Source organism: Vigna radiata, chromosome 8 (genome assembly GCF_000741045.1).
Source record: "Vigna radiata var. radiata cultivar VC1973A chromosome 8, Vradiata_ver6, whole genome shotgun sequence".
In the NCBI taxonomy this organism is placed as follows: domain Eukaryota; kingdom Viridiplantae; phylum Streptophyta; class Magnoliopsida; order Fabales; family Fabaceae; genus Vigna; species Vigna radiata.
The window spans coordinates 30213711-30236431 of record NC_028358.1 but is presented as its reverse complement, the minus strand read 5'-3'; the positions used below and the strand labels follow the sequence as shown (position 1 = coordinate 30236431).

At 35.1% G+C, this 22721-nt stretch overlaps 1 protein-coding gene across 1 annotated transcript; it reads right to left on the bottom strand.

Moving 5' to 3' along the window:
* Positions 1 to 11081: 11081 nt before the first annotated feature.
* LOC106772802 (receptor-like protein 12) lies at positions 11082 to 15196 on the bottom strand. The gene has a single exon (XM_014659396.2). It carries the CDS (start codon positions 14664 to 14666, stop codon positions 11298 to 11300), a length of 3369 nt encoding a protein of 1122 aa, XP_014514882.1. The 5' UTR covers positions 14667 to 15196; the 3' UTR covers positions 11082 to 11297.
* Positions 15197 to 22721: the final 7525 nt, after the last annotated feature.

Below are 22721 nucleotides of genomic sequence, written 5' to 3'. Positions count from 1 at the left end.
GAGTCTTCGGCTTGAGGACGTGAAGAAAGTGGCTAGATATTGTTTGGTAGGTGACGATCTTTACAGACGGGGTTACACCACTCCGTTGTTAAAATGTCTAGATGGTGAGGAAGCTGAGTATGTAATGAAGGAGTTACATGAGGGTATATATGGTAGACATACGGGTGGACGAGCACTTAGGGCCAGGATCCTCCGAGCGAGATATTTCTGGACAACGTTAGAAAAGGACTGCTTGGCCTTTTCCCAAAAATGTTTGGCATGCCAAAAACATGGGAATGTTTTCCATGCTCTAGCCTCCGAACTACATAACATTGTTTCTCCTTGGCCATTCGCTTAATGGAGAATGGACATTGTTGGACCATTCCCGGTCGGAAGAGCGCAAAAAAAATTCTTGCTGGTAGCAGTGGATTACTTCACCAAATGGGTAGAAGCCGAACCACTGGCTACGATTTTTGCCACTCAAGTTGAAAAGTTCGTGTGGAAATTAGTATGTAGGTTCGGGATACCAAAGATCATTGTAACTGACAATGGCTGACAGTTCATAGACAAGAAACTAATGAACTTTTATAGGGAGTTAGGTATCTCAACTGTCACAAGCTCGGTTGAACACCCACAGACGAACGGTCAAGCCGAGGCGGTCAATAAGATTATTGTTCCAGAATTGAAGAAGCGTCTTGGCACCGGTAAAGGAGGATGGGTAGATGAGCTTGATCAGGTTTTGTGGGGATACCGATGTTCTATAGGGGAATCGTCATTCAATTTAACTTATGGAAGTGATGCAATGTTGCCCGTTGAGGTAGGCGAGCCAACCGTTCGGCGAATGATGAAGGACATGACGGTGAATGAGGAATACCTTAGAAATGATTTAGATGTGTTGGAGGAAAGAAGAAGGGTGGCAGCAATAAAGAATGAAGCTCAAAAAAGGTTAGTGGCTCGAAGGTATAGTACAAAGGTGTGGCCTCAGTAGTTCGTAGAAGGAGATTTATTGTGGCGCAAAACGGCTGACGCAAGGAAGAAGCCAGAAGAAGGGAAACTAGCTACCAACTGGGACGGCTCGTACAGAATACGCGAAGCTTTACATAACGGTGCTTATAGATTACAATGTTTAACCAGCAAGGATATATCGAACACGTGGAATGCCACACATTTAAAATTTTATGGTTTAATTACCTTTTCAGTCCTCAAGTTGGGGTTTGAATTTCTGTTTGATACCCTCTTTTAAGAGTGATTTAATTTGGTCTCCAGGTTATTGATTTTACTTTTAATAGGTCATTTTCGTTAAGTAGCTTGCAATGACATTAACTTCACACTTACGTGGCGATATTTTTCTTCTCTCTCCTATTTCTCTTCTCTCTCACCATTATAACATCATTATAACTACCTCTCTCACCTTTTTCTCTCTCTTCTATTTCTCTCTCTTACCATTATAAATACCTCTCACCTTTTTCTCTTCGAGGTCTAAGAGAGAGAAATTTCACTCATAAATTATAATTTTTTTAATGAATGTTTTTTATGGCTGATTGTTTTCTACCTCTCATTAATTTGAGTCGTTAATAATTTTTTTTCCACTAATATTGACTGCGAAAAAAAAAGTTTAGTATCTGAATATTTTATGTTGAAAATGTTATAGAAAATAGTGATTTATGGTTTTAATATCTTCATTATATTTATTAAAAAAAATATCTTCAATACATATTCGAAAAGAAATATGTCAAACATGATAAAATATATCACACTAGTCTCTTTGAACGAAGGTGTGTATCATTCTTAAAAAAAATTAATCATTTATTTATTTTAATAAGAGATTTCAATATTAAAATAATTTACATTAAAATTTGTAATTCTTATTATTTCTTTTAATAAGAGATTCTTAGATTGAAATTTGTAATTTTTATCATTTCTTTAAAATTTTGTTTAATAAAAAGTATTATCCATTTGTTTGGCTCTTCCAATTGTTTGATATGTATCGATCTCAATGTACAATTATAGTTAGGTAATATGTTTAATTTGAATATCTCTTACTGTATTTATCACAAGCTGACTCCATCTCCACTCACCATTACTTCCTCTACCTATAGCTCCAACTTTTCATTGCTTTTATCGATCTTTTATTATTCAGCTTTCTATTTGGATAATTCCATTTCATCCCAACTTCTATTTGAATGCAGTTCTTTCCTCAGTAAAAATGCTATAATAACTAACGCTTCTGATACCATTCACTATTTAATTATTCTACAAAACCAAACATATTAATGTACAACGAAAAGCCATGCACTGCAACTAAAACTTAAACACACTCTTGTATAGTTTTTCTCTCGTTCCTTGAGTGTCCTTGTATTTCAACCACCATTCTTTGTAATCTCCGTCTCATTCTCTATTGTTTCATGTTTCCTTCTAAACTTGCAGTTTTGATGCAGTTGCGGCGATGTCCGGCCTCGTTGTGTCGGGGAAGACGTGGCACAGGGAGCAAACATGTTTCTTTTTCACGCGAAGTGGAGAAGGGAAAGAAGGTCTGGAGTTGTTGCCGACAATGATCTCGGCGGTGAGTAGTGGTGCTCGCGGCGTCCTGGGTCGCAGCCATCAGACCAAACTCTGTTGTTCTTTGGCTGGTGGACTGTGTTGAATATCCGAATTGTTGGAAGGAAAAGGAAGGAAACAACGGCAGGGAGCCACGCAATGAGTAAGATAAGGGCCTGAGGGTTGTGATCACCATAGAAGGCACGATAGAGTTGTGTGATAGTTATAATGATGTTATAAGGGTGAGAGGTACTTATAATAGTGAGTGAGAGAAATAGAAGAGAGAGAAAAAGGTGAGAGAGATAGTTATAATGATGTTATAATGGTGAGAGAGAGAAGAGAAATAGGAGAGAGAGAGAAAGAAGTGTCAAGAATAACAGAGGAGAGAGAAGAAAAATATTGTCACGTAAGTGTGAAATTAACACCGTTGCAAGCTACTTAATGGAAGGGACCTATTAAAAGCAAAATCAGTAACCTGGGGGCTAAATTAAATCACTTTTAAAAGCGGGTATCAAACAGAAATTCAGCCCCCAACTTGGGGACTAAAAAGGTAATTAAACAAAATTTTATTTTAGCTAAACACTTAATGTACTTATGCTATTACATTGTCATTAAGGAAAGTTGGAATTTTTCATTTTTATTGTCACTGGTGAAAATAGGCTTTGTTGTTTGATTGAATGATCGAGCGGTGTGAAGGGAGGAAGAACGAAGTTAGAAAATTGACTTCGAAAAATCTCAGGAAGTCAGAAAATTGACTCTTGATCGGGAGGTATGAAGGGAGGAGGAACAAAGTCAGAAAATTGACTCCTGATCGGGAGGTATGAAGGGAGGAAGAACGAAGTCAGAAAATTGACTTCAAAAAACCTCAAGATGTCAGAAAATTGACTCCTGATCGGTGGAACGAAGGGAGGTGGAAGGAAGTCAGAAAATTGACTTATAAGAATCTTAGGATGTCAGAAAATTGACTTATAAGAATCTTAGGATATCAAAAAATTGACTCATGATCGGTGGAACGAAGGGAGGTGGAAGGAAGTCAGAAAATTGACTTCTAAGAATCTCAGGATGTTAGAAAATTGACTCCTGATCGGGGGAAGGAAGAGAGGTGGAAGGAAGTCAGAAAATTGACTTACAAGAATCTCAGGATGTTAGAAAATTGACTCCTGATCGATGGAACGAAGAGAGGAGGAAGGAAGTCAGAAAATTGACTTCACAGGATCTCAGGAAGTCAGGAAATTGACTCCTAATCGGGTGAAGTTATTAAAATCGAAATGTCAGGAAATTAAGTCCCGGTCGAGCATAGTCTATAGCAATCCGTAAAGTTAAATTAGAAAACTCAAGCAAGATTAAGTGGAGTAGTGTACTACATATAGCATGAAATTAAAGCAATGTTCTAAAAGTTTACATTCCCGGAGGATACGTAGTTGTAACTGCAGTTATATCAAATCATTACATAAAAGGTTCATCCGATATGTAAATTCGATAAACATCATGCCGGAGCATCGTTGGAGGGAACGGTAAGGATAGCTAGAGGATTCTCTACGGTAGTCGGGGGGGCATGAACGGACAGATCAACAAGCTGGCCATCTACATACACTTTCATAATGTCGAAATCTGGATGCTCCAAAGGTGTGCTAAAAAAGCAATGGCATTGAGCAATTCCCTGTTCAAAGCCAAGTTGGCACTCTTGGCAGATCTCATTTCCCAATGATGCGTTCTCAACTGTTAATCTATCCCGTTCAGTGACAACAACATCTCGTTCCATCATCAGTTCCTCATATTGGGTGGTGACTTTCTACAAATCCAATTTCAAGGTATCAACAGACTGTTGGAGGGAAGACACTTCACCTTGGACCTTCTTCAGATTGTCGGCGGCCTTTACCCTTTCGTCTTCGGCGGCCTTCGTCATTTCTTCGATGCGAAGGAACAAGGTAGTGTTGTCTTTCCCCACAACCTCTAAATGCTTACGGGCGTTCCCTAACTCAGCCACTAAGAGTGGTTTGGTCATCCCAGCGGTAAACATTGGCCCGAGTGATGAGCTCGTAAGCCATGTTTAAAGATTCGCTGAGAGTCATCCCTTTGAATGGCTTCTTCTGTTCAGCAGTTAGGTTGAACTGTAGAGGGTCGGCGACGTGAATGTTGGGATCTAGGGACCGGTCAGCAAAGGAGTACTTAATTTTGTTTCTTTGGAGGTGAGGGAGTTTTTTCTCGAGCAGGTTTTCTTTTCGGTTTGGGGTCAGCGGAGGGAGTGGCTGTGTCTGACACCTTCAGGACCGGATTCACCGAGCGGGAAGGAGCAGAGCCCGAAGCGCTAACCACTTTGGTTGGGGAAGAAGTACCTTCGCTGGATTTGCCTAAGCTTTTCTTCCCAACCATCATGCGAAGAAAGGCCTAATGTTGTTCCATCCCTCCAAAGAAATTTGCAGCACAGAAGACAATTTAGACAAGTTAATACCCACCGTTCAATGAATGAAAGAGGGAAGAAACTTACAAAACACTCTGGCACGTAGAGTGTCGGTCCCGAGAAGATCTATGAGTTTGTGGGACGAGGTTTTCCGAGGCAACAGATCGATTTGGCTTATGACGTCCAACTCATCCTTGGTCATCTCAGTTTTTGACCACGAATCTACTCGGTTGGGGTTTTCTATCCAGTAAAATGGAAACTTTGGCCGGCCATCATCAAAAAAATATATGGGTCGACCGGGTTCTCGTATGGCTATTTTACAAAAATTTGATTTAAAGTCTTTATAAGAGGAGTTGAAAGAAGTGAATAACTGCTTATCTTTCTGATGAGTCAATATTTTATCGATTTCACTTAGTTTATTGTGATAAAATTAATCAGGGAATTGTGCTTAATTGTCCGGTATTTTCCCGTTTTTCCTAATTATGCTTAATTTGACCGGAAATTCTAATTTTAATTAATTTGAATTTTCTGAGCTAATTATTTACATTATTATTTTCAGGGAAAATTTTGGAAACACATTTTAGGACATTTGGAGTGCTATCAAATAAATTCAAGACTCTCATTTTAGACATTTTAAATTTTAGTTATCTTATAATTTAGTAGTTTAGGATTTTTAGACAAACTTTTACATTGTGGGCCAATGTTGGCAAATTTCATGATGGGCCCAAACTTTAAGAGACACTTAGCACCAAACCCTAGGGTTTTAGGGTGGACCCCACCCTAATTTTTGGTGACACATGGCCTTGCTTTAAGCTAGCAACCGTCACCTTGTAATGGATTGACTTTTCTCTCGGCAATTGAATATTTGGAGCACCTTGCTGCAACGTTGGGAGGAGAACTTGGCTTGCAAAATGTTTTTATCCGTCAAGGGCATTGGATGAGAAAGTGCTCCATTCACCACCTCATTTTTTTTTATTTCAATGACTTGATGCTTTGTTTTGAACGTTGGCTGCAAGTAGTTTATGGAAGCAGCCAACCACCTCCACAATCAGATTTTTCTTTGAATTTCTTTTTGAAAATGTAGTACACGGTGCACTTGCCTTTTTCACTTTGCCTTGCTTTGAACTTTTCTTTTTATTAAATGGAATGAGCATTTTGAAGTTCAGCTGGTTACATTTGTTGAAGAAAAGAAGTGGTGATTTATTTTTTTAGTTTGGAGCACACGTGATTTTCATCTTTGTTGAAGGCACTTTATTTTTGTTTTAAGTAGAAAATGCACGGTGATTTGATTTGAGAAGCAAGATGCAGACCTTACTTTTATAAAATTCTTCTTTGAATAAAAAAAAGGGGCACACGTTGATTTAACTTTGTGCAGCCACGCACCCATTTAAATCGCTAGCAGTTGCATTTTGGAAGCACAGTACTGTTGATTTTCTTTGAAGAAGGGATGTTCATATTATTTTCTTTTAGCTTACTTTTTATTAGATGCCGCCACTTTTTCTTTGAGTAATTGCTAGGACATTTTGCTGCAACAGTGCCTATGGATTAATTTTAGGAAGTTCATTTCATTTTCTTAGTAGTCATGCGGTGTTTCATAGCTGGAAAAAGTTTTTCAATTTTAGGGAAGCACATAGCTGGATTTTTTTGGAGAAGTTTCTTACTTTTTCTTCTAGAATGAAGTAGTTTACTCCTTAATTTTATTTTCAATGTAATGTGTTATTTTTAAGTTGTTGTTTGTTTTATTTTTGTTTTATGATGTCTTACTTGATTTAACTTTAAGCTTGCACTAATAATTTTAATGCATTAATGGAAGCACCTTGCTCATTCATCTCAATTTTACATGTAGCGCGTTTTCTTTTTAGAGCTTTTCCGTGATGAATTGTTGTTTCAATTCTTTAGCTTACTTGTTGCATCCTCATTTTATTTACTGTCCACACTCCTTAACTTTGAATATTTATTCTAGTGTTTCCGTTTACTTTATTGTTTTTAATTGTCATGTTAGTTTAGGTTAGTTGGTTGGTTGTTAATAAAATTACTTTGCTTCCCTGAGATTTTTGAACTTTAATTGTCATATTGCTGCTTTGATTATGTTCAATATTTAATCTGTTGTATGCTTGTGATTAGGTATACGCTTAGTTGCCTAATCGGTGTTTAATCTTCGCTTAGTTGATTAGACTGTATGGTGGATGACTGATTAAATTTGTGCATTGCATTCGCTTAGTCTGTAATTTTGAAGACCGAATTAGCCTTCGCTTAGTTGGTTGATTCGTGTCGGATTTGGATTAGAGTAGTGTGTACTTGTCGATAATCTGTGATTGGAAGCATAGTAATTGAGTTAATGACCAACCGTTTTCATTCTGTATTTGATTCTGTTTTTTACATTTCTGTTTCCGTGCCTGTTTACATCTGTGTTTACATTTCTGCTTGCATCTGTGTTTTAATTTAATTCATCCACAATCACAAACCTTTCAAAAAAAACCCCCACTTCGTGTCTGACCTAATTCTCAAACCACATTTGGTCCTTGAGAGACGACCTAGGGGTCACTTCCTAGCACTATACTGCATTTCTAAATTGCAATCAAATTTGTGTGGGTCGTGACACCCATCACTTTCACAGGAATTAATGATACCCAAGACCGGTTACTGTTAGGTAAAGCGTGAAAGAAATAAAGAAATGAAGCAGGGGTTGGGGTTAGAAGTAAGCCAGTGCAAAGCACACTAAAGGCTTGCATAAGGCCCACCCGTTCGGGTGTAGTTGAGCTGGACAGATATTCAACTCCCTCAAGACACCCATTCGGAATTTGGAAAAGGGGAGTTTGATGCCTAGGTCACGGAACAAATTTATGTACACATAGAAGAAATCTGCCTCATACCCTTCCCGACCATGACAGGCTCGCTCATTCGAACGACAAACAACAAAAGTGTAATCGTCGACATCCCTAAGGTTAGCTAGAATATCTACCTTCTCTAGCAAATGTCTTATAGAAGCAGTAGAGATAAAGTAAGGGAGGTGATTCCTAACCTCATGAGGGGCCCAGTCATACCCTGCACTATCGGAGGGGGAACGATGGAAGTCCAGGCACGAGAGTTGTCATAACTAAATTCTACCTCATCACCGGAAGAACGGGATGAGGTTGCGGATGAGAAATTGGACGATGACAACAACACGTCCACATCGTCAGCGTATCCCAGATCCTCGTCCTTAGACCTATTGGATGAGTGGGAAGAGAGAGACATTACCTCGAAACGAACGATCGGGTAGCGAAAGAAGAGGATCGGTTAGAAGATTCAGAAGGTAGCAAGTATCGCAAATGAAGAGGGGCCCTCCACCTATTTATAGCCGTGGAAAATGGTTTCATGGGTTAATCGAAGCCGTCTGTCGCTATGGGATCTACGGGCGGAAAACAAATGTCTTTTCAAATCCAATATTGAATGACAGGCGAATCAATCTGCGTCATTCATGTTAGGCTGATCATAAGGCCAGAAAGTTGTAACTCTCTAATTGCCACCCTCGTTGGGAATCGATTAAACCCCTTCGCTTATATCAACGCTCGGGGCTTGGGGGGCTTATGTAGTGTAAGGGGGAGGGGGGGTCAGTCAAGGGAAAACAGGATGAGTTGGCAAGAGGTATAATGGGAATCGATCAGGAAGGCTCGGTAGTTGATCGACATGGTTGGTAGGTCGGCCGGTTGAACAAAGAGGGAGTGCGAGTATAAGGTAAAGGTATATTTGGATTGGTAAGGTGAACCTCGTGGGCACGTCAGCAGCGGTTATAATTAGGGGACGAATCTTGCGGGATTATGGATCAGCAGTTATAGGTAGTTAATGTCCATATGTAGTGTAAGGGGGTGGTCGGTCGGCTTATGTAGTGTAAGGGGGGAGGGGGTCGGTCAAGGGAAAACAGGATGAGTTGGCAAGAGGTATAATGGGAATCGGTCGGGAAGGCTCGAGAGTTGATCGACACGGTTGGTAGGCCGATCGGTTGAACGAAGAGGGAGTGCGAGTATAAGGTAAAGGTATATTTGGATTGGTGAGGCGAACCTCGCGGGCACGTCAGCAACAGTTATAATTAGGGGGCGAATCTTGTGGGATTATGGATCAGTGTTACAGGTAGTTAATGTCAATTAGCTGAGTTGAATGCCTATAAATATAGGAAGGTTAACCAGACATACTCTCTTGATCTAATTACATTTATGCTGATTTCATTGTGACTTTGCTGACTTGAGCGTGGGAGTGCTAACCTGCAGGTCATAACCGATCGGTCGTAGGCGTAAAAGATCTTCGGAAGCATATTGCAAGGATAGTTTGGATTGTGTTCGGTCTTAAGGCTTACATCCGAAACACGCCTAGAACTATGTCTCCCAGGAACTACGTCATAAAATGTCATTTTTCCATTAGTGCGAAGAGAAAGAACTTCATAAGTTCTCGTATTTCATTGTATTATATTTATCCTCTTACTGAGAGTTATCAAAATTTGTACTTATAATCAAACACTAATTGTGTTTTATATTCTGAATAGAATTAAAACACTTGTATTGTTTAGCTCGGTTGAGTCAAACGTTCTAGACATTTGTCTAGGAGAACCATAAGTGATTGATAATACTTGTATACTAGGAGTGGTTAAACTGAGACTAATCATGATTGACTAGGGAAATCAAGAGTGATTTATAATACTTGGAACCAAGAGTGGTTTATAATACTTGGAACCAAGAGCGATTATAATACTTGGGAACCAGGAGTAGTTGATAATACTCAGTGTATACTAAGAGTGGTTAGTACTCGTTTGTAATCTTTAAAAAAAATTAGTGAAACCTCATAAGAGTTTTTAAAGAAGACTCTGAAAGTAGCTCACGTTAAGTGAATCAGTATAAAAATACTTTTATTATTGATTTTCTTACTTAAAACATTTTCTTAAATGCTTTATCAAAAACACATAGGTTTAACAATTATTACAAGCCATCTAAGTCCTGCAACAATTATTAAGTGTTGATTTGCGATTGAATTTAAAAATACCATTCAAAAACATCAATAAATTAATTAAAAATTTATACTAATTAATTTAAAATCTAAGAAAAAATCAATTCAATTAAAATCCTTAGAAAATCAACGACGAATTTTATTTTGTAAAGCAATAGAATCAAACTATTTCTTTATTATTTGTTTTATCTTTTTTGTAATTTTTCTTTCATTTATTATTTTGTTATCTAATCGTTTATTTATTTTGTTTATCTTAATCTTCTTCTATTATTTTTATTTTATTGGACTAATCTTTTAGTGTAAATTTTATAATAACTTATTTTATTTGATTGAAATCAATTTCGTAGTTATTGAAAGACAACTTAATGTTGATTTTATCGTTTTCTAATTTGTTAGCTACTAGTTTCACAAGTTGTAATAGTGAAGTATTAACTTGATAACGTCATCAATATCATTATCACTTTGTTATCATTTTCAATTTGTCATTGTGGTCATAGAAGTCACATCACACAAAGTTAGTAAGAGTTCATTTGTTTATATATTTTTTAATCTTTTTATGTATGAAGTAGGAATATTTTTAATTAAACTTTTTATCAAAATTAGATTAAGATTAAAATAACTTTACAATTAAGATTTAAATTAATTTAAGTTGAATAATTATAATAAACATTAGTAAAGTTAAAATTAAAAGTAACATTAAAATTAGAATTATAATTAACATTAGACAATGTGTGTTTTCTAGTTACTTTATTTTTCATTTTTACTATTCTATTCCATATGATTTGACATAAGATAATTTTGTTTTTAAGTAAACGTTGATGATTAAGTAAAATTTCGATATTTATTAGTCTATACCAACATTGGATAAATTTTGCTGGAGCCTTCACGTCCATGTAAACATTCGCCACTGGATTAATCACTCTTTCCAAAGAAACCGAACGTCGACACAAAATGCGCCTGTGTCTTAGGTTTTGATTTACTAAATTCAAGTCTGCAGTATAAACCCGAGTTTTCCTTTAAGTAAACAGTAATTCAGTGTTAAATAATTCATACCAACTATTCTTAAAAATGAAATTATTGTTGTGCATTGTGTGCAACATAGACATTGAAGTGATTGAGCTCTGAATTAGTTGTCTCCCAAGTGTTCGTTGAAAATCCTGATTGAGCATTGGTATATTCTGTAAGTTTATTTATTTATCTATTTATCTTGCTTATCACCGATTGCTACAGAAGTTTCCTTCTGAAAAATCAGAGCTGTCACTATTATTTCTTCCTCATTATTGCTTGCCACTCTAGGTAATTTTGATGTGTACTATGTACAGCATATACATACATGCTTTCAAACGAAAAAATGAAGACAACAAGGAAAGAACAAATCAGAAAGTGATCACCTTGTGTGTAATTAAGGGGAATATGATTTTGATGAATGAGTAGAATTTGAAGCTGATGATGAGGGGTAACAAGTGCAACTGGGGTCATGAATAACCCTCTTCATAGATATGGCAAGTTTCGAACAGAACACACAATACCTTCCTCTGAAGCTTGGATAGTCCCAATCATCTTCTTCACTATAATCATCGTCCATCTCTTCTGCATCTTCATCCCCTTCGTCATCCTCAATGGGGATATAAGCTAACCCGAACAGTGAAAAAACTCGTCTAAGAAAACTGTCAATGGTATTATTGCTCCATTTCCTTCCTCTCTCCCATATCATCAATATAGGAAGAAATACTCCGGCTCCAACCCCAAAACCAACTCCAGTGACTATGTACTGCCAATCAAAGTCCTTGGCTGTTTGTGTAGTTTTAGGACTTGCATTTGCACTGCAGATTGTAATCAAAGGCGGGCCACACAATCCTTTGTTACCTTCAAAGGAAAATTCTGAAAATGATTGAATTTGAGTGCCTGTGGGGATTCTCCCAACGAGATGATTAAAGGAGAGGTTCAGGACAGATAGGAAAGATAAAGTTGCAAGTTCTGTGGGAATATTTCCTTCCAGCAAGTTGTTTGATAAGTCTAAGGATTCAAGCTCCTTCAAATTTCTAATTGATTGTGGAATTTTGCCAGAAAAAGCATTATTTGACAAGTTAAGTGTATAGAGTGCCTTAAAGTCAAATAGCTCATTTGGTATTTCCCCTTCAAAATGGTTCGATGAGAAGTCGATCGAAGTGAAGACAGTTAGAATCTTAATCAGATCCATCCGTTGACCTTTTATTGTGACTGTCACTGAATCATGGTAATATATTTGGTTACCATATTGAAGAAACTGATATTGGATATGTTTTACCTTGGATTCATCTTGGTTTTCATCAGACATCATTGCCTCCCACCTTGTGAAGCAGTTTCCAGGTAGCTTGCCAGTGAAATTGTTGATGGCCAGATCCACTATTTGAAGCATATGCCATGTGCCGTTGGTCTTTGGACATCCAATGTTACCATACAAATTATTTTTTCGTAAGACTAAGACCCGGAGTGTGGATATGTTCTTCAACAAACACGGAAAGCCATCCATAATCTTGTTGTTTCCAAGGTCCAACACTTCTAATGAAGTACAATTTGAAAGAGATTTTGGAATCTTTCCATCTAATTTGTTGTTATGGAGATCCAGAGTCCTTAGAGAACAAGCAGCTGAAAACGTATCTGGGACAGTGCCCGTGAGTTTGTTCTTTCTCAGATTTAATACCCCAAGGCTCTCATTCATTACCATTAAACATGAGGGAATTATTCCAGAAATTTTATTATTGGAAAGATCAAGCACTTGAAGATATGCAGCATTGCAGAGGGAATCAGGAATACTGCCACTCAAAGTATTATTTGAGAGAGAGAGAAAGAATGTGAAAGGCAGGTAATTACCAATGTCTTGTGGGATAACAGAGTTAAATTTGTTGCTTGAGAAATCCAAATAGAGCGTATTTTCAGGAAAAAAAGGTATTGGCCCCTGAAGTTTATTATGATGAAGATCAAGGACCAACAACTTGGAAGAAAAATTCCTCAAAGGTCCTTCCAAATGAGTCAACAAATTATGAGAAATATTAAGCCTTTCAAGATTCTGTAGTTTCCAAATCCAGTTGGGCACTATTCCTTGGATATGGTTATCCGAAAGATCTAGAGAGGCGATTCTGGAGTGATTTCTCAAGAAACCGGGGAAATTTTTCAAGTTGCAGGATGCCAACTTTAGATTGCTGATGCTGGGAAAGTAAGATGGCTCAGCATTAGTAACATTCACATCGACTGATAAGTTGTTGTATGAAAGATCTAATGTAGTCAAATTTCTGAGCTCCGAAAGCTTATCTAGATTCATTGTCCCATTTAACTTGTTTGAAGAAAGTATGAGAATAGAGAGTCTACTGAGTTGGTATATCGATGTTGGAAAAGACCCTGATAGATTATTGCTACTTAAATCGAGGGTTATTAATTTAGAAGAAGTCACATTTGTGAATTCATCTAGATGACCAAATTGATTATGGGAAAGCATAATTTTTTGCAGCTTTGAGAGTGTAAAAAGGGATGAAGGAATGCTCCCACCAATTGCGTTATAACCCAGGTCAATGCTAACGAGATTCTTCTGTCCTGCAAAGTGAGAAGAAGACGGAACTGCACCAGTCAAACCATTATTAGAAAGGTCTAAGTAGACAAGTTTTTTGGCCATGTCAAATGATGGAATTCGACCTGTGAAGTTGTTATATGACAAGTCTAGGTAACTGAGTTCTGTGAGGTTTGACAATGAATTGGGAAGCGTTCCGGTAAATCGACAATAAGAAAAATCCAATTCAGTTAAGTTCCTCATGTTCCCAATAGAGTTTGGAAATGCTCCAGAGAAGCTTGTGTTACTTACTCTTAAGGTTTGAAGAGATCCTTGAGGGAAGTCTGGAAAGAAACCTTGGAGATTGTTGTTTAAAGATAAGTCAACAACTGACAATGTTACAATCTTGAAGATATTCTGAGGAAATGTTCCAGTCAACTGACAAGAAGAAAGACTTAGGATGGTCAGAAATTTCAAAAAGGCAAATGTTTCTGGCACTGTGGATGATAAATTGTTCCCATCAAGAACAATAACTGATAGATTCTCAAGACTTCCTAGGGAAGGATCCAGGGGTCCTGAGAGATTGCACTGTGACATGCGAAGTTCTTGCAGGTATTGCAGTGACATCAAAGCGCTGCACCATTCATGTCCTGCTGCTGATATACTTAGACCATCCAAATACAGTTGCCTAATACTGGTGAGATTTTGGACAAGCTCTTGTAGATTTGGGTTTTCAAGCTTCAGGTCATTGCTAGTGTAAAAGAGAACAGAAGAAGAGAGATCAAGAGTAACCAACCTTGTCATTTGAGAAATCTCTATTGGAATCTGACCCTCAAAGCCCGCACATGACAAATTCAGATAAGTCAAATTTTCCAACTTGTTAAATCCAGATGGGATGGCAGAACTGAAATTATTACCAGCCAAATTCAATTTCCGGACATGTTGAAGACTGAAAACAACACTCGAATCATCAAATCCACCACTGATCAATTCTCCACTCAGGTCAATGCCAATGACACGTCCCTCCTCGTCACACGTTACACCACTCCAATTGCAGCAATCGATGCTTTGATTCCACAATTTCAGTTTGCTGGAATTTTCAGGCTCAAATGTGAGGTTGTTCCTCAGTTGAATCAGTAATGATTGCTGATCCTCTAGACATTTACCAGTGGCGGCAGAGAAGTAGATACTGAGATATATCAAGTAGCAGAGAAAGAAAGAAAACAATGAAACTAAAGTGATTCTCATTGGTGTCTACTCTGAGGGACAGTCACCCAAAACAATACCGAAGACGGGAAGGAATGTATGGTTCTTTCATAAAGTTTAAGACCCATGAACAAGACCCTCGTGCCCCGTGTTCCCCACTCTTTATCTTCTTAAACTCCTCTAAATTCTGCAAGGAATCTTGGCCAAAAGTGTGTAAGTTGTGTTGAAGACGGGTAGAGTGCAAAGAAGGTTAAGTGACATATAGATTAGAATGAGCTATTTTGAAAACAGAATGCAGACAATAGATTGGTCAGAGATAGCTGCTTAAAGACGCTTGCACCGTTCAAAGTAAACTTAATCATGAACTATAAGTTGATTTTGTAAAATGCTGGTTTGCTACAAATGATGAAAAGTCAGGCTACGTTAGTGTGAAGACCAAGATTTTTTTTATTGCATTTTACGCGTTTTGATGTCGACCCATCTATTCATGTATTGACTTTTTTTGGTAGCTTCCGATGTGAAACTATGCAAATTTGGATTATTCAAAATAATGACCCTACCCTTCGTAGAATACTGATATAAATCATTGCACTTTTGTCAGCATTATTATGACGACAATTTTCATTCAGTGGATCAGCCACAACGGTAGGTATTATTTCATTATGCGCAATTTTACCGTTGAGGTATCGTCTCATCTGCCGGAAATTATTTAATTTATAATTAACCTCTAAACATTTTGAGTCGTTTTGTTTAGAGAGTTTATAAATGTATATAGTTATTGGTTTAAAAATGGTTTCAAGCTGTTTAAATTTAAGTTAACTATGTACACAGTAATTGAAAAAAAAAATTGATTTAGTCTCTTAATGGATTTGTCTTGCATTGAGAAACAAGATTGAGTATTTGATAATATGATTGTAAAATTGCAATAAATTGCTACCTTAAATACGATTTACAAAAGATAGATACATTAAAATAAATAGTTTTCAAATTGTATTAATTAAAATATTAATTTTGAATGTTGGAAAATAAATTTACTCCAAATTCATTAAAACTAAAATATAATTAATTTTTTTTTTCAATTTCTAAAGTAATGTATTTGTTAAAGTAATGTATTTGTTGAAATAATTAAAAAAATTCATGTAATAATTAAATATAAGTAGGAGGTTAAGGGTTAGATAACCTTTGCACCTAGTTTTTTGTCCAAGTAGTATAAGATAGTGCTTTTGATGTTCAGTCTTCCTCTTGTACTTATCTTTTTCTAATATAAATATAGAACTATGAGAGGAGTTTTTTATGCCCTCTAGTATATATTTTTGATGTTTTAATCTTAAGTTGGTATCAAAGCGGGTCCACTTTACACCACAACAAAATGATATAGTAGAAAGAAAAAATATATACTTAGTTGAAACTGTTTGTACCATTTTGCTTGGTGCTCATCTGTGGGGAATTTCATCTTAATTGCATACTTTCTTAATAATAGCATGTCATCTTCCCCTCTCAATCATAAATTTCTTTCTCCATTCTTTATCCAAGTGATCCTCTCTTTCACACCTTTCCTCGAGTTTTTGGCTATGTTTATTTTGTTCATGATATATCTCCAAGGCTAGACAAGTTTTCTGCTTATGCTATCAAATGTGTCTTTCTGAGCTATTCACGACTTCAAAAAGGGTACTAGTGTTACTCTTCTAAAACCAAGAAGTACTATATGTTTGCCAATATTACATTTTTTGAACAAACTCCTTACTTCTCTCCATTTGTTCAAGATGTTCATATCATATAACAGGTCATTCCTATTTCTGTGGCTATGTCCAATATTTCTAACGTCTCTATCTATCCAAGTCTTGATCAAAGTCCTCTTGAACCCTTATCTCCACATAGTGATATCTTTCGACTCGAGAACCCGTTATTGATTCCACTTCTTCAAGAAAATGGTGAATCCCCTACTTCAGATTCTTCTCCCTCATCACTTCATACCACAATTCCTTGTGATTCAAGCTGGCTGATTGCTCTTAAAAAAGGTACTTGTTCTACTCAAAACCCACATCCCATTTATAATTTTCTTAGCCATCACATAATTTCACCTTCCTATTATTCTCTTTTATCCTTAGCGTCCTTTGTGGTTATATAAAAAATTGTGAATGAGGCACTTGATTATCCTGGATTGCGACAAGCCATGATTGCCAAAATGAATACTCATGCCCCCTCCACCAGGCAAAAAGACAATTGGTTGTCGGTAGGTGTATGCAATTAAAGTCGACTCTGGTGAAGTTAATCAGCTCAAAGCCTGATTAGTTGCAAAGATGTAAAGTCAAGTTTATGATTTTGATTATTGTGACACTTTCTCTCCCTTGGGCAAGATGACTAATATTTTCTCTTCTTTGCAATGGTAGCAATTCGTCACTAACCACTTCATCAAATGAATATCAAAAATGCCTTCCTTCATCATGATATTAAGGAAGAAGTTTATATGGAGCAAACCCTAGGTTTGTTGCTTACGGGGAGTCTGATATGGTATGCAAGTTGCATTACTCTTTATATGGCCTTAAGCAATCACCAATTGCTTGGTATGGAAAATTCAACTCCATTGTTAAAAAATGTTGGCTAAAACACAGTGAAGCAAATCATCCAATCTTTTACAATCATACATCTCATGGGAAATGTATTTACTTAATAATATATGTTGATGATATAGTCATTAAGGAAATGATACTGCTAGAATATCAACTGAAGGATTACTTATGTAGGCAGTTTCAAACTAAGGATCTTGAAGGACTCAAATACTTCTTGGGTATTGAAGTCAAAAGATGGAGTTGTAATCTCCCAAAGGGAGTATGCTCTTGATATATTACAAGAAAGATGTATGATTGATTATAGACCACTAGACAATTTTATGGACCTAAATCAGAAATTAACAAAAGAAGAAGGTAAATTATTCTCCGATCCAAAGAGATATAGGAGGCTAGTTGGAAAACTTATTTATCTCACTATTACAAGGTCAGATCTATCTTTTGCAGTTGGAAAGGTTAGTCAGTTCATGTAGGATCCATGTGTTGGCCATTGGAATGTTATCATTCGTATTCTGAGGTACGACAAAAAAGGCTATCGGGCAAGAGTTGTTATAATAAAGATAAAGGAAACATTAAAGTCTTTGGGTACTATGATGCAAATTGAGTAGGTTGGCCTATTAATAAACGGTATTGTGTTTTTCTCGGAGGAAACATTATATCATGGAAAAGTAAGAAACATGATGTAGTGGCTTGATCAACAACTAAAGCTGAAAATAGGGAAATAGCATCACTAACGTATGAACTTATATGGGTGAACCTGTTCCTTCAAGAACTTAACTTTTGTGATGTTCAGACTATGAAAATGTATTTCAATAATTAAGTTGTTCTCCATATTGCATCAAATCTAGTATTTCATAAGATAACTAAGCATACCGAAATTGATTGTCATTTTGTTCGTGATAAGTTGTTGACAAAAGAAATATGTATTGAGCTTTTGGATCCAATGACCAACTTGCAGATGTGTTGACTAAGTCCTTAAGGAGACCTTGGATTGAGTTTATTTGTTTCAAACTTGATACATTCAATTTGTATGTTTGAGTGTTGAAATAATTAAAAAAATCCATATAATCATTAAGTCTAAGATAGAAGGTTAAGTGTTAGATAATCTCTCCACCTACATTGATTAGAATATTTTATTCTTAAGATTATGTTAATGATCTATTTTATCAAACATATAAGATGCGTTTATTTCCAAGTGATTTTCACAAAAATATTTAAACATTTCTGATACCAAACCTTACCTAAAGGAAGATAAAATATATGAATATTACCGTTTTTCTTGTTTCGGTGCTTGTTTTGTCTTCTGTTGTTGAACTAAAAGCGACGTTACCAACCTAAATTTATTGGATTATAGTATAAAAATAAAATAAAATAAACTCACGACTCCAAAATTAATTTAGAATTAAAATGGTTTAATTTCACACAATCAATTTTATCCAAATTTAGTTTTGCAATGCTCCATCAACCAAACACACGGAATGGCAAATATATGGATGATGATGTAGATTGATGTAAATCACGTATTATTTTATGAATGAACGTAAGCCAAAGGCAAAATATCTTATTACTAGAGTCGAACTGAACATGGCTGCATGGGAGTCACGTGGATTTATTTATTGTTAAATTAATTCTGCTATGCAACGGATATCTACAAGAAATTTCATTTTTGAATATTATGCCAAAATATATAAAAACTTCTTGGACTTTTCAGATATTAGTAGTTGTACCTAGCTGGCATATAAAAAAAATCCCATATTATCGGCTACCTTAAAAGAATGAAAATGTCTTGCGAAGACATTTGTTTATTTATTTATTCCAAATGATTATGATTCTTCACTTATTTTATATCACTAATTGATTTAGGTTAGACAATATTAATATTCGTTCTTGGGAAGGAGGTAGGATAACAAATAAATGTCTTGAAGGATTTTTGAGGAAGAATTTGATAGAGAAAATAATCAAAACAATAATACAATAATTCTAATCTATAAGTACTTTCAAGGTTTAATAGGTTCGGAGGTCCCTATATTTGGGAGTTTGTTTCAATTGGGTTCTCTAATTTTAAATGTGATCAATTAGGTTCTTAATTTTGTGAATTTGAATCAATAAAAATCTTTTCCTTAAATGCAGTTAACGCAGTGAAGTTTTTGAACATGTGACACGCTGACGCTTCCAGGTGACATCCTTTTAAGTGTATAAGTGGATTATAAAAGGATGAAATTTATATCAAAACCTACTTTCAATCGAAAAATGTAAGTCAATAAATTTATAATATTCTTTGTTTAACTTTCACATATTTATTCAATTTTGAAATCAGAGTTATATTTAGACTTTTAACATGCCTTTCCAATACTATTTGAATTTGATTTGATTTTAATAGAAAATTTCTTGGTTGAAAATATATAAGTATTGGTAATACTTAATTCTTTTAAATTAGGTATCGTAACAAAAAAGTATATATAAGTATTCGTTTATTTCGTTCTCATCCCACCCATCTACCTGTCTCATCCATATATACTTGTCCATGTTTTAAATATTAAAATTAAACATTCATTGTTTAATAGATAACTTAAAAAACTTATTTTCTATAATCTCTTTAGTCCTTTTTAATTTTTTTATTTAGAAAATTTTTCCTTTTTTTAGCGCATAAATTTCAATTATCTCTCTTGATGGTTTTACTTTGTTTAATATTTGTAAAGTTCATCAAATTTTAAAGATACTTTTTTTTATCATAATTTTAATTATATTTTTTTTTAAGTTTTCTTCAAACGACTGTATCATAAGCATAAACTTCGATTTAATTGAATTTTTAAGACAATTTTTACAGTTTTTATATTTTTATTTTTGTATATCTTTTGTTCATGATAATGTGTCATTTCATCTTTCTTACATTAAATATTTGTTAGCATCATGTATCCTTAACCATGTTTTTAATTATTTTTTTTCATATAAATTATTTAATTAATATTTGCAACAATAAAAGGGGTGGATCCAAATATACTTTTATGATGGAATAATACAAAAATGTTATACATGTTAGTAAGTGAATAAAAATGAAGATAAATTAGTATTTCAAAAATAGGGATAGTTAAACTCCTATCCAACTATCTATTGTCATCCCTTTTAAAAGAATTCCTTGCTAATGCGATTTTCCAAACACTATTGTTTGATATTTGTTGAGATTTTCATTTTTTAACTTTTTTGGAAGATATATAAATGACTTTGACATTTTGTTTATTTATTTATTTAAAATGATTAAATTTCTTCCCTTATTTTATTTGGTTTTAGACAATATTATTACTCTTTTTTAGGAAGAAAACAAGGGTGATAAATAATTTAAAGATATCTTATTTTAATCGGGAATTTTCATATTGACTGAATATTACATTATTATAAAAATAACGTATAACATGTGTATAATGTCATGCGTATAAGGTCCATCATAGAATAATCAACGTAAAAGATGATCGGTGACAATTTTGTAAATAAAATAGTCTTACAAACGTCAAACCCTCTCTCAAAAGCTACAAAATCAGAAATGAAAGGTCACTTTTTCAAACATATAGTTCTCTTTCACGGACATCAATCAGAACTGAAAGATGACATAACAGAGCAGACGTCTATTAGACGTCGGGTTCTCTTCCACAAACATCAATAAGTTGCGAAAATACTCTGAAAGTTGTACCAATATGGATTTTTTATGGCAAGACGTCAGATGAGGAGGGGGCCCGACGTCTTATAGCATTTAGACGTCGGGGGGAGGGACCGACGTCTAATGCCTGGTTAAACTCCAAAATTTAGAACACGAGCCTCACTTTGCTTTTGCATTTTCGTTTTGGGTTTTCGCTATTGCTGCTTCGTTCATGTTTGCCATTGCTGAAAGGTATTTTTGCATTGATTTCTTCCAATTAATTTAGTTTGTACCAATTAAATTTCGTTTACACCGATTAATTTTGGCTTATGGTGGAGATTTTTGCATGAGTTGAAAGATCTCGAAGGCGGCATAAAGTGCCTAATCTTCATTGCTTGAAAACAACTTTCCTCCACACTTACGATGATAAAGATTTTCAGCCCTCCAAGAAGGTGTGTTCTTTTGGTTTTTCTAGACATGTGATTGGTTATTGGTTATTAGTTATTGAATATGTGATTTTAGTTTTGAGATGTCATGGTTAATGATTATTGGAGATGTGATGTTTAGTTTTTCTATTACACATTGCCTCTTGAGTATACATGATTGATTAAGTTTGATGTGTTAATTATGATTTTCATGTTAGGTAAAGTTTTTAATTGAAATTTGGCAATTTATTGTTGATTAAATTTTGAATATATTTGTAGTATGAAATCATTGAGTGAAACCTAGTTCTCATTTGAGATTTAACACAAGCGACTAAACTTTTAATTGTTTGTATTAAATTTTTAATTGTCCGATTGGACAATTTGCAAAAATTATTTTTCATAATTTTCTATAACATGTATGTTGAAGTTTGTGGATAAGTTTGATAAAATTTCAGTTGAGATTATTTGTATTGTTCTCTAGATGAATATTTGGTTGTGGTCATCCGTGACCACTTTTATTTCGTGTATTCGGAAACAAATGCGAAATACTGCTGAAATTTTATCAAATTTATCATGTTAGATTTCTTAGTACGTGTGTTAGCAATTATGAAAAATATTTTTTTCCATATGGGTAGGGCCTAACCTTGTGAGAGTTAAAAATTTAAGACTGATGAAGTTTGTTATGAACATAGTATTGATCGAAGCTAGATGAATGAACATCGCATCGGTCAAGAATATGAAAAGGTAGTTTCAGAGTTCTTGAAATATGTTCAACAAAACACAGACCCTATGAACGAGACATATTTTTGTCTTTATGTTCGTTGTCTTAATCAAATACTTCAAGACTTAGGCAATATGCGTGACCATGTATTCATATTCGGTATAATGAGAACTTATATAGTTATGACTTGGCATGGAGAAGTACTAGACAAAGCTACAACGCCACTGGGAACAGATTATGTGAAAGAATGTTTGAGTGATCATTTAAATGATACATGATGCTGGTGAAAAATTTTTTGGAAGACCTAATTTGTATGATTCTTTTAAGAATGATTCAGAGCAAGAGTTGTATCCAAGATGCTCCAACTTTACACATATGTTTGCAACTTTACACGGATTGTTGAATCTTAGAACATTCGACCTTTTGATAACAAACTTGATAGCAAGCAAAAATATTTGCAAACATGGATGGTTGAGTTAAAAGGAGACATATACCTTACACCATACATTAATGGGTATGTGTTACAAAATGTAAATTTTTTTTAAAGTTTACTTAACTAATCCGCTAACTATTTGTGATTCATGATAGGTCTCATTGGCAACTCATAGTCATCATACCAACACAATGCACAATTCTATGGTTGTTAAAATAAAATGGCTCAATTTCTCACACTAAGTGGGGAGGGGGGTGAATTGGTGAAATATATAATGAAATCTTTTGAAATCTTTTTCACAAAAAGATATGTCTTTAATG